We start from the raw sequence: 13838 nt of genomic DNA on the forward strand, positions 1-13838 counted from the left end.
TAAGCAAAGGACATTGATTCTTTTACTATCAGTAAAGGATGTGTCTTACCATACAGAGAGCAGGAGACTCAGAGCATCATCCCCGCTGTTCACATCTCCCAAAGGCAGCCTCACTACCAGTGACAGTGGTCAACCAGGGTGAGGATACCATCAGGTCTTTGAGAAGCAAAGTTGCCATCTCCAGGAATATTTCATACCTTGCTGTCCTCTTCCAACTAATCTCAAGACTCTTTTATATCTTCCTGGCTACTAGGGTTAGGTGACTAATAAAAACTCGAGAAGGATTTAAAGACATCATCTTTACCAACACTGTGATTGAATAATATGCTTTTTCTATTTTTTCTCAGTTAGGAAGGAATTATTGTAATTTATTTATCTTCTCATTTGATTATTCAACAAGCATTTATGAGGTTCCTATAAGGTAACAGCTACTTCAAGTTCCATCTTGAAGAAGACCAGTTCCTGATTTTGAAAGATGCTGAGTGTAGATGGGGAATAAGACATAGAAATAAATAATGGAAATGCTATGTGATAAGTTTTATGATACAAATTGGTATCGAGACGTGTGCAAGATCTAGAATTTTACCTTCCTCTCAAACTAGCAAATGAGCTTGTTATTGTTTCATGGGTGCCAGATAAAACATGAGACTTCCGGATCAGTGGCAAAGACTTTATTATTCACAGCAAAAGTAGTAGTCAGAGCTTCATGCCCATTTGCATTGGTTTCCCATGTGCCCCAGGTCCTACAGGGGTGACACAGATCCAGCACACTCAGTGGGTTGTGTAACAGGAGAGGAACAATTAGCTTGAGGAATTCACTGCTTTTATAGCTAGGGGAAGCAAGCCTGCTCTTTAGCTGGGGGGAGACGTTAGCTCATCACTTAAGGTTGCTTGCTGCAAATACAACCCCAAAAATGAGACGAGTGATGAGTGGTCAGGACTTTGTATTCTTGGCATACCAGCAAGATCACACAGGGACACTCAGGGGCCATGTCAGATTGCCTCTACAAATAGCAAGTATAACTGCCAGAGGTTATTAAGACCTAAGTCATCTCAGGAAAAGTGATTTAATAATTTTACAATCAAACACATGGTAATTTTCTGTTGGTTGGTTTAACCACTGCAACTATCTTGAGGTTCCATAAAGAAAGGTTAATCCTTGAACAGATTTGTCATAGGAAATACTATAAAGATAATTTCCAGGAAAAATAAAGTTAAATGCACCTGTGGCTGTAGGGGTCCAGATAAATAAACAAGGAATGCATTTTTTATAAAGCAGTAGTGATTTGGAAAGGTCATAGTTTGTGGAATGAGATACATCTGGTTTTTGAAGAGCTCCTTCACCTTAGCTTCTGAATTCTGTGACTTTTCACAAATGACATGACCTCTGGGCTTCCTAATATGTACCTTGCAGGCTATTGTCAGCTTTTATATATAAAATATATATAAAGCATATAATAGGTATTCAGTAAATGACAGGTTCTGTTATTGTTATGTTCAAACATATAAATGATAGAGTTTGTTAGCATCTACCTTGTTCTCTTCCTGTCATTTTGAATTAAGCAATTTATTTATCTCAATTACAAGACTCTGAGTTCCCCAAAAGCATTGAATTTTAGTCAGCATAATGATCTAACTAGGTTCCGACTCTCCTTTTTTTTTTTTTTTTTTTTTTTTTTTTGCGGTACGCGGGCCTCTCGCTGTTGTGGCCTCTCCCGTTGCGGAGCACAGGCTCCGGACGCGCAGGCTCAGCGGCCATGGCTCACGGGCCCAGTCGCTCCGCGGCATGTGGGATCTTCCCGGACCGGGGCACGAACCCGTGTCCCCTGCATCGGCAGGCGGACTCTCAACCACTGCGCCACCAGGGAAGCCCCTAAGAAGTATTTTCTTTTAATTTAAAAAATAGACCAAGACAAACTATACCTGCAGTTAATTTTTAGTTAGTTTGTTTTAAGATGGATGTATTATTATTAGCATAAATAGAAATGGGGCATTAATTATTTGTATCCATGGAGAATCTATACCTCACTTCTCTTTTATCAAGAAAATCTTTGTGGTGATGAGAGAATTTAAAACTAACTGAACAAGAGAGGCAGGCAACTCTAGTTATTTGAATTTGTTCATTCCTGGCAAAAGGAATAGCACAAAGATATGTGAGAACTGTGACTTCAGAATGACAATTTTTAAGAATAGGCTTAATTTTTTTTTTTTTTTTTTTTAGAGCTGTCTCAGTTTACAGAATAATTGAGTGGAAAGTACGGAGAGTTCCCATATACTCCCTTAGCCTCTCCCCCCAACCCCTGGCAGAGACTTCCCCCTATTATTAACATCTTGAATTATTAGTGTTGTACATTTGTTATAATTGATGAACCAATAATACATTATTATTAAAGTTCATAGTTTACATTAGGGTTCATTCTTTGTGTTACACAGTTCTTTGAGTTCTAACAAATGCCTAATGTCATATATCCACCATCACAGTAGCATACAGAATAGTTTCACTGCCCTGAAAATCCCCTGTGCTCCCCTCAGCCCTCCATCCCTCCCCTCAAACCTTTGGCAGCCACTGATCTTTTTACTGTCTCCATAGTTTTGCCTTACAGTATTCCCGTAGCAATATGTTTTCAAGTTTCCTCCATGTCTTTGTGTAGCTTGACAGCTCATTTCTTTTTTATCACTGAATAATACTGCGTCATAGAAATCTACACAGTTTGCTTATCCATTCACCCATTCAAGGACATCTTGGTTGCTTCCAAGTTTTGATGATTATGAATAAGGTTGCTATAAATATTTGTATGCTGATTTTTATGTGAACATAAGCTTTTAATTCATTTGGGTAAATATGAGATTTGAGATTAGGAGCATGTTTGCTGGTTTGTATGATAAGAGTATTTTTAGCTTTGTGAGAAAATGCCAAACTGTCTTCCAAAGTGGCTGTACCATTTAATAGCTCCTGTTGCACCATATCCTCACCAGCATTTGGTGAGGTCAGCGTTCTGAATTTTAACCTAATAGATGTGGAGTGGTACCTTATTATTATTTTAATTATCATGAAAGAAAATTGCTTTTTAAATCTATTAGACTGACCATTCTACAAATAAATCAGTCTTAAGACAACTGGATTAGCTCTTCTTCAATTTAGTAGTTTTTTTTTCACTGTAAACATATCCTTATGATTCTAGTGAGGAAATCTTAGGAAGAAGCCATTAAGAAAAATCGTGTGCTCAGAACAAAGGGAAGGAAACAATAAGAGGCTGAAGCTGAGAGCGTGTTGTCATGGCCAGTGTGTTTGACACTGGTAAGGAGCAAGGCTGAACATGATTTAACAGCAGTACTTGGGATGATAAAAGGGGAGAGAGTGAGCTGGCAGCCAGAAGTGTGCAGTGGATTCCAGATTGCCAATAAAAACATGAATGGAAACATTTTACTCTGTAATTGGAGACAACTGCTTCATATCTCAGAGGTACCATAAAAGAAGAAATATCAACATTTGAGTGTAGTATGGTTGTAGGTAGTTTAAAAAATGAGAAGTCAAAAATTTCTCGGGCTTCCCTGGTGGCGCAGTGGTTGAGAGTCCGCCTGCCGGTGCAGGGGACATGGGTTCGTGCCCCGGTCCGGGAAGATCCCACATGCCGTGGAGCGGCTGGGCCCGTGAGCCATGGCCGCTGAGCCTGCGCATCCGGAGCCTGTGCTCCGCAGCGGGAGAGGCCACAACAGTGAGAGGCCCATGTACCGCAAAAAAAAAAAAAAATTCTCAAAATGAGGTTAGGAGGAGAGCTGGAATAGCAGACTGCCCTGCCCATATCCCTTGGACCTTATCATTTTAGTTCAATCAGGTGGACTTAAAAATGCCAGCATCTGTGTCTTTTTGCTTTAGAGCTAATAACGACAAGAGCTGATGTAAAAATACTCCAGTTCCCAAAGGCCTTGGGTAGATAACTCTAAGGCACATGTTCTACCCTATTCCCAGGGTTCCCAGCCAATCTTAGCCAATGGCTGGATAACACACCCTTTACTGGATGCCTTCTCTCCCTCCTCTCACTTACCCGCTCCCATAACTGTGTGTTTTGGGATGAACTCCCATTTATATTTCTTGCACTGGAATCTTTATCTCAGGGTTAACTTCTAGAGAAATCTAGGCTCAGACAGTTTTTGGCTACATATTTCTTCAGAATCCTACTTCCCCTTTGGTTACTGTTGCCTTCCTCTTTCAAGGCTCTCCTGAAACTTCTTTTATTTGTCCTGGGACCCATTACTCTCAACCTGCAGGTGCCAGGTCACTGCAGCCAGAGAGCACATCTGATAAATCCTTAACAATGCAGAAGAAATTAATTAAATGTAGTGTTAACTCTCCCTCATATCTTTGCATTCTAAAGGGGATCCTGGGGGAAGAAACTCAAAAGAGTGAAAGTCTAGTTGTGAAATCTCAAATTTTGTGCCACCTGAATGGAGGAGGTTATTTTGAGCAGCCTTATCACTTCCTTTACCTCTGACTCTGGTACTCCTTGGACCACCTGGGGGGAAAAAAGTAGATGAACTAGTCATTCTTTAGTGACAAGTCAAATTTAGAAATTAGATGGAAGGTAGTAGAATTTGAAGGAAAGCCAAGGAATTTAGCATAAAGCAGAAAAAATCATAAAATAGCACATTTGTTGATTCTAAGACACCTTTTTTCTGCATTTTATCATCTCTGAAATCAAAACGCATCTTATATTCGATAGCATCTCTTAATTGCTATTGTCAGGTAGCAATCACAATGGCATTGCCATTTCCTGTGATGTAAAATTGGGTCATAGCTATTCATGTTGTTGTCACTTCAGTTGAATTATGTGCACAGTTGGTACAACACATTGAATTTAATTGCTGTTTAAGTGTCGTCAGTATAATACTGTGATTTAGGAATGAAACAAATAGTTTTCATGTATGCAGAATGGGACAGGAACAAATCAGCAGGGCATAATTTGATATTTGTTAAGCAAGTTAATAGTCACTGGATGGTTGGTCCTAAATTCCATATTTTCTTAGAAAGCAACAATAAAGTGCTTTGCAGGATATAAGAAAGGAAGGAAGATGTCCACTAGTAGAAGCTGTATTATATTTTATTATTGAGACTCATGCAAAAGGATTGCCTATCATACACACAGCAACAGTGACAAGAGAAATCAGCAAATTCCTCACAATAGATGAATAAAATCTCAGCACAATAGCAGGCTGGAGTAAATGAATCATGCATTGCACAGGATGATCATTAAGATGTACAATATCCATTTATCAGAAACTTCCTGCTGATTTTGAACAGAATGCACTTAACTTCCAGCATGATGCCATTGAGGAAAAATTAAAATATGTGTTTAATCAAATAGGTAATGCTGGGAATTGGGGGTGGTTTTCTTTGACAAGACAAAATTACACTGTCAATGCAAAAGGATTTTTTTAAATTTTATTATTTTTTTTTAATTGGAATATAGTTGCTTTACAGTGTTGTGTTAGTTTCTGCTGTACAGCAAAGCAAATCAGTTATACGTATACATATATCCACTCTTCTTTAGATTTCCTTCCCATTTAGGTCACCACAGATCATTGAGTAGAGTTCCCGGTGCTATAATAGGTTCTCATTAGTTATCTATTTTATACATAGTAGTGTATATATGCCAATCCCAATCTTCTACTTCATCCCACCCTCCCCTTCCCCCCTTGGTAATCATAAGTTTGTTCTCTACATCTGTGACTCTATTTCTGCTTTGCAAATAAGGTCATTTGTACCATTTTTCTAGATTGTACATATAAGCAATATTATACAATACTTATTTTTCTCTTTCTGACTTATCTCACTCTGTATGACAGTCTCTAGGTCTATCCACATCTCTGCCAATGCCACTGTTTCATTCCTTTTTATGGCTGAGTAATATTCCATTGTATATATGCACCACATCTTCTTTATCTGTTCCTGTACTGATGGACATTTAGGTTGCTTCCATGTCCTGGCTATTGTAAATAGCGCTGCAGTGAACATTAGGGTGCATGCACCCTTTCAAATTATGGTTTTCTCGAGATGTATGCCCAGGAGTGAGATTGCTGGGTTGTATGATAGCTCTATTTTTAGTTTTTTAAGGTTTTTTAGGGTTTTTTAACCCTAACCGTAACTTCCATACTGTTATCCATAGTGGCTATACCAATTTATATTCCCACCAAAAGTGTAAGAGGGTTCCCCAAAAGGATCTTTAAAAGGATCAAGAGTACGAGTTTGGATTATGAAAAGCAGTGTATCACTGTAATCTTATGCCTAACTGACAACTGCTGAAGGTACCACCATATTTAATTTAAACTGTAAACAATGTCTACGAATAAGAACTTCTTCAAAGATGTTATTAGGAGTGAACCAAAAGAGTACAGGTGGTAGTTGAGCTGATAGAGTATTGGTTAGACATCTTCTGGAACAGACATCTAGGAACCTGCTATATAGTCTAGTTCTCAGTGACTTCATGGACATGTATCTGAACAGTTGCCTAATCATTTCATGTAAAAGTATAATGGTTGTGAATCATGATGGCATGACTAGGCCACTACAACCCTCAATGCTTCAGTCATCAAATCATTTCAAGACCATTTGCAGAAGGAATGTGAGTGAGTCCTGGTTCTTGTCTGAAAACTTTCTGTTGAAAACTTCTGGTAAGATCAAGGAGGTGCCAGCATCGAAACTCACAGAATGTAGGTAATAGTGGTGCACATTGAAAGAGATGCTGCATCACTGACTTTCCTGGTGGCCCAGAGGACATTATTTTATGGGAAAAAACATGAACGCCAATGAATCTAGTTTGAAAAGAGATTCAGAAAAGTTGAATTGTAAATATGCAAAGAAGTTTTATGAATACATAACCAATTTATTTCATGTATATTTACTCTTTTATATAGGTATGTGAATATGTGATATTAAATATCTATATGTTTAAGTAAATCAAGAATTCTTTCAATAGGATGAAATAAAAATTCTAAGTGATAATAAGTATTATGTCATAGTTTATATTTTTGTTTCAAGGCAAAAAGCATTCTTAACAATAAAGGTCGGTTCATAGTATTGAAAGATTTGACTCACTAGTAATACATAACAAGTCTGAATGTGTATGAAAGAACCACAAGAAGAAAAATTCACAAACTAGATTTTAACATGCCTCTCAATATGTGATAAAATTAATGAGGCAAAAAAATCAGCAAGGATTTTTTGAACAAAACAATTAACAAAGTTGGGTTAATAAACTTTTGTGTAAGACATTTGCACCCAACAACTGCAGAATTCACATTTTTTACAAGCTCACATGGAATATTTACAAAAAGTCCATATGCTGGGCCACAAAGCAAGTTTCAATAAATTTTAAGTGACTGAAGTCATTCAGAACATCTATTCTGATCAGAATTTTAAAATCTATAACAATCAATAAAAAGGATAATAGAAAATCCCTATCTTTGGAAATTAACCAATACATTTCTAAATAAATCATAGTATGAAGGTGAAGTTCTGACTGATATTAGATAAATGAAAAGGGGAAAAATATTATCAATACTCATACAAGATGTGATTTGTATTTGCAGAAAATCCAAAACAATCTACAGATGAATTTTTAGACTTGGTAATAGATATTACAAGTACATTATTAGAATTATTAAGAGTTTAGCAAAGTTGTTGGATTTAAAGTCAATATATAAAAGCCAAATATATTTCTACATACCGGTGAAAACAATTAGGAAAGAAAGATACTATCCATTATGAAAAATACCAGCTACATAGAAATAAACCTAGCAAAAAATGTATAAGATCTCTGTGGAAAATTATAATGCTTAATAGAGAGACATTAAAGAAGACTTAACTAAATAGATTAGAACACAAAGATGCCAAGTATCTAAAGATTTAGTGCCATTCAAATTCTCAACTTGTGTGTGTGTGTATGTGTGTTCGTATCTTGACAAGGTGATTCCAAAATTTATGTGAAAAATGCAAAGAAAAGCTATTCTACTTGACGTCAAAAAACTTATTATACAACTCTAGTAATTAAGACGGTCTGTTGATAAAGCAGATAGAACCATAAGATGGGATGGAGTCAGAAGCAAACCATCCATATATGGGCACTTGAGTTATGACAGTTGGCCCAGCAGAGCAGTGGTAAAAGAAGAGAATGTTCAATAAATATTGTTGGAACTGATATTCATAAAGAAAAAAGTGAAAGGGACCTCTCATTATTAAGAAGCTCCAAGTGAATTACAATTAATGGCAAAATTCTAACAGCTTAATATATATATATATATATATATATATATATATATATATATATATATATATATATATATAGGAATAAACCTCCATGGCTGTAGATTAGGGAAAGATTTCTTAAGTCATAAAAAGCACTAACCATAAACAGAAGAGTTAATAAATTTGACTTCACTAAAAAACTTCTATTTATTGACACTAAGAGATAGTGAAAAGAGAGCCACAGAGTAGAAGATATTTGCAGTACCTACACATAAGAGAGACAGACTCACACTAGAAAAAGGGCAATTTCTCTTCCGTCCTTCCTCCCACCAACACACACTTAGGGGTGGGTTTTCTTTTGTTATTTCTGTTTTTCTGTTTGTGCTTTTTTTTCTGGGGGGGGGGTGTCCATGGTCCATATACATGGTAACTACTGAAAGGTGAACATAACTACATCTTTGATAACGAAAATTTTAAATGCTAATTTGAGACTCACAGACATAGAAAACAAACTTATGGTTACCAAAAGGGAAAGTGGAGAGGGGTTGATAAACTAGAAGTCTGGGATTAACAGATACACACTACTATCTATAAAATAGATAAACAACAAGGTCCTACTGTATAGTACAGGGAACTATATTCAATATTTTGTAATAACCTATAATGGAAAAGAATTATACATATATGGCTGAATCACTTTGCTGTACACCTGAAACTAACACAACATTGTAAATCAACTATACTTCAATAAGAAATAAATTTTAAAAGCCTGATCATTAAAAAAAGTGCTACTTTGGTTTTTGAATCTATAGCGGTCAATTTTCCATAAGATGTTTTCATCTCATACATTTAAGTGAGAGCTAAGTTAGGAAAAATGCAAAAAGAAAGTGAAAAAATAGCCTGGATAAAAACAATAGTGATTCTTTACTCTTAACAAAGGAGAAAAAATGAATAATTTAACCTCACAAGACATAGGGGGAAACCAAATCTGAAAGGGAAGGTAGAAGAAATTCAAGCAGGAAAGAAAAATGAAAAAGTATAGACAAAGGAGCTGAGAAATGCTGAAAGATAGGATCTGGATAATCAACAATGAAGAACTCCTGTAACGGTGAGAAAAACAAAGACAAATAGTGGTGATTCTTGGGATCTTAGAGGAACTCCTGATCTTGGATAGGAAAAGCTTTCAACGTTACATAAATGGCAGTCTCCAAATTAGCCCTGGGAGAAACCCTTTATTTTCATCAGTGGAATATTTTAAAAATAAAGGCAAAATGAGCAAACATAGCTTTTCTTGGTGAGTTAAATGGAAGGTATATGGGAAAACAAATCAATGGGAAATTTTAAAAACAAGAACAAATTCAAACTAGGGAGAATCTGAAATTGTCAGCATGCAGGAATCAGAAATTTGGTATCCCTGCTTAATGAATAGGATAATTTTAATTTCTTTACCTTAAGAGTTTCTGTCAATTCATTTTTGTTTTTTTCTTTCGGAGTGTTCTCATTTGAAGGGGAAAAATGTTTTAAAAGCTATAGAATATGGAAAAGCAGGAAACCAGATACTTGGTGTTTACCCTGGTTTTACAAATAGAAATGCTAATTAGAATGCATCATCTAATAAAATTGTGGCCATGGTCAAGGCCTTAAAAATGTTTACAACCAATAACCTCATTTCTTTCCAAGAAAGACCCTTTGGTTTACTAGTCTGTATAATCTACTTTTGATTATTAATTTTCCACTTTTATCTTTTCTGCTATTGCCCTTTGGCCATTTCATGGATAAGTAGCACCTCCTTCAGACAGGAGGGCAGAGGGAAACTAAATAAAGGCATCTGTCTACATTTATTGTGTTTCCTGTTAATCCTGCCATGGAAGGGTCTAGTAACAAAGAAGTTTAACACTACTGACTAAAATGATGGTGTTTTTCAAATTAATCCTGCAAACCAAGAAAACCTATAGGTGCCTGGCAGGTAAAATAAATGAGTGCCTAGGTCACTCAGTGCTGGATACTATGGAAACTATGGGTAGTACATGTTCCCCTGAAGGGATTACAATATTTCAATTTACACAACATACCTTATGGCTGAATTAGACCCACAGGTTGCCAGTTTACAATATCTGAACCATTAGCATCGGTAATAAAAAAATGTATATACTTAGATGTCATAAAAATATTGTTGCTAAAATGTGTGTGATAGAGTTTCTCTCTAGCATACCGATATAGTTATGAGCTAATTGACATGAAGAGCACCAAACAGGGACCAAAAGAAATGCGTTAGGCACACCATGTAGTGCAGAGTTAACAAATGAACAGCTGGGACCACCCTAGTTCATAATAATTTACAAAGAAGTAACGCTTGTAAAACTTATCCTAAGCCCAAAGTAAACTGATCCTCCTGAGTGTGTGTTCAGGGTCTTTCCTACAGAGATGCTCAAGAACTATTTTTAATTATTAAAAATAACTTTTAGAGACAGAGCAATATGCTGCCTAGGCATCTACATTCATAATATTAGTTTCTGTGGCTTTATAATAGAATAGGTTGTTGAAACAAATCCCAAATAATTTCACATATTTATTTGGAGATTATTTTTGATTTGCAAATAATGATGTATATATTGAAGATTTTGTGTTGTTTTTCTCTTTTTTTCAGGGAAAATTTCATGGAAATCCGATGCATGTGTCTGTGGTTATTTCAAATTGTTTAAGGGAAGAGAGGAGAATATTGGCTGCAGCCAACATGCCTGTTCAGGTAACATTTTCTTCCATTGTAATCTTGTTATCACCTGGAACTCAATTTTTCTGAAACAGAAATTCTAGTCTTCTTTCCAGCCATCTTCTTCTACCTATGTTGATGGTCCCGTCATCCTTCCAGTCACTTGGAATCAAGGTCTTGGGATTATCTTTGAATAGTTCCTTTTCTCTGCCTCCTTATTGAGATAACTACCAAGTCTTTCCAGAGTTTGTTTCTGGAATCCTATCTATACATCCTTTTCTGTTTCCACTGCTCACACTCTGGTCCGTGGTCTTACTATATCAGTTGAGGAATAGAGTAACCACCTCCGGGCTGAATTCCTAACTACCATTTAGGCTCTGTTTCTCTCAGCATGTTTATCCTCAGGGATTGATCTTGCGCAAACCCTTCATAGTTCCCAATTTCCTACCCGACAAGTCCAAACTACTCCACAAGCAGGAATTTTGTCTTACAGAAACTCCATAAATATTTGCTTGTTTATTGTTTCAGTGTGCTTTGCCTTGCCAATAATATTTTAGATTATATTTTATCCCACTGTGCTGAATGAACTCAGAGCCCCCATCAAAGATAAGTAGAGGAATATGAAGTCCCTGGGCATACTTTTTCAGTTAATCCTTTTGAAAAGGAAAGAGCGTGTGAATAATCAACTTTCCACATGTCACACTCTATAAGTTAGTAAATCACACTAGTGTATTTATTTTTGAAGATCCAAGAAAAGTATCTTTTTTCAACTATTAAAAATTCTCAGATTTAGTTGCTGTCAGGTTATGGTTGTTTTTAGAGAAGTATGAAGCTTTAACAACTTACTCTTATTTTTTAGATGATAAAGAAGAATGGTATCACCTTTATTTAATTTAAAATCTAAAGTTAGTGAGTTTCTAAAGTAAATATAGTTTGATTCAGTGCTTTTTGGGTGAACATTGAGATGCTGTTACTAATATATGATATTTTCATATATATTCTGAGCTGTCCTTTTTCGTAGCCCTCTTATCTCTAGTCATTTTGTCTGTGTGTGTGTGTTGTTGTTGTTCTCTTCATATGTCAGGTATCAGGCAAATTAGAAACACTTATTTGAATAGATGCTCATCAAAACATTCCACAAATAATCTGCTAGTGCTACATACTACCACAAAAGAAACACTAGTTTGTAAATTTTGAACAGTAGACAAATATAGGGAGATACACACACACACACACACACACACACACACACACACAAATACAAATAATGGGGGCCAAAATGAGAGTGAATTTTACAAAGGCTTTACCCATCTGAAGAATGTGATGTAGTTGAAAAAACACTTGATTGACAGTCAAGGACCTGGGTTCCACTTGAGATTCTGCCACTGATTTGCTATAGATCTTAGTCAAGTCATCATCCTTTCTAACCATACGTCCCCATCCAACTGTAAGGTGAAGGGTTTACTGACATTCTAACTCAACTCTAGATATCTACGTAAACGTTATATCTATGGAACTTAATGCCAGATTATTAGAGTGGCCAAGAAATGGGGCTTGCGGTTCCTAACGGCGCAGACTGGTAGTGGTCCGTGGCCCTGGCGTTGGGGACCCCTGCTGTAAACCATCCTCTCCTTTGGGGTGAAGTGGGGAGAATAAGGGGGAAGAGAAAGGGTTGCTTCTTCATTTACCTGCCTGGGACATAGAGGCTTCTCCCCCACTAGGGAAAGTAAAGCATAAATGAAGCTAGATCACATTTGGAGCCCAAAGTGGTTAGCACCAGAGTTTGGACTTTACTGTAGTTGGTGGTGAGCAAAATGGGAGAGCCTTGACATCTCCAGACTTGCCTTAGAAGTTTGGTAAAGGGCGAAGGAGAAGGATGGGGCTGGAGACCAGGAAACCTGAACTCAGGTGGTGGGAAGGATGTGCAGAATGTCACACATGAGAATAAATCAAAGAGAAAGCTACTCTTAGAATTTAGAAAAGGAATTTAGGATCCTCAGATGAACACATTACTGTTAAAAAGTTCTTTGAAAAGAAGGAAACAATATTGTCCTTCTGTGCAGCCAACAGAAACATTTCACAACATTCCACTGACCTTACAGCTTCGAACATAATGAATACAGCTGTTAAAAATCATGATTTTCATATATATTTAATCACACAGAAAGCTGTTTACAATGTGTTACAGAATGAAAAATAAAGATATAAAATCATACTTAATATGAAAAAAAAAAAGAAATGGGGCTTGGAGTAGCTGGTTAGCCTTTCTATTTAGCCAGCCTAACATTTTTACATATTCTTTAGCAAACTCCCTTTGTTCCAAATGTAAATAAATCTCATCCTGACAGATTCACCATCCCTAATTCTGAATTTAAGTCCAACTTAATGTAGTTTCACTATACTAATTTTTAAATTACATGTATTCAAAAAAAATTACATGTATTCATTTTATAGAATTTCAAAAGCAATATGGGTCTGTTATAGAAAATTAGGGGAAAAAAATTTAACCATAAAATCATCTGTAATTTTACTGCTCAAAGATAGCACATGATAATATTTTGGGATGTGTGTGCTTCAGGTCACATGTACTTGAGTTTACATGTCTATACATATATCCAGATTTTTGTAAATAAATAAATAAGTATAAATATATATACATATACAAGCAACAGAGATCACAGACATATGGTGTCTTATAATTTGCTCTATTTCTTAACAATTTAACACTACTTGTATGTCATTAAATATTTTTCTACAGCATGTTTTTTAATGGCTGTAGAGTATTTCATATCATACTCATCCATACCTCAGTTCAAAGTATATTACATATACTACATTCTTCATAAACCTGTTTTATCAACATCATCGAAATTTCAAGACATTGTT

At 36.1% G+C, this 13838-nt stretch overlaps 1 protein-coding gene across 1 annotated transcript in view; it reads left to right on the plus strand.

The window, feature by feature from the left end:
- STAT4 (signal transducer and activator of transcription 4) overlaps nt 1-13838 on the plus strand; it is a 94443-nt gene that overhangs the window by 44345 nt on the left and 36260 nt on the right. Inside the window, exon 4 of the mRNA XM_060016396.1 lies at nt 10890-10988. Coding sequence (XP_059872379.1) covers nt 10890-10988 — 99 coding nt within the window. The remainder of the gene's footprint in view (nt 1-10889; nt 10989-13838) is intronic.

Source organism: Delphinus delphis, chromosome 7 (genome assembly GCF_949987515.2).
Source record: "Delphinus delphis chromosome 7, mDelDel1.2, whole genome shotgun sequence".
Classification (NCBI taxonomy): domain Eukaryota; kingdom Metazoa; phylum Chordata; class Mammalia; order Artiodactyla; family Delphinidae; genus Delphinus; species Delphinus delphis.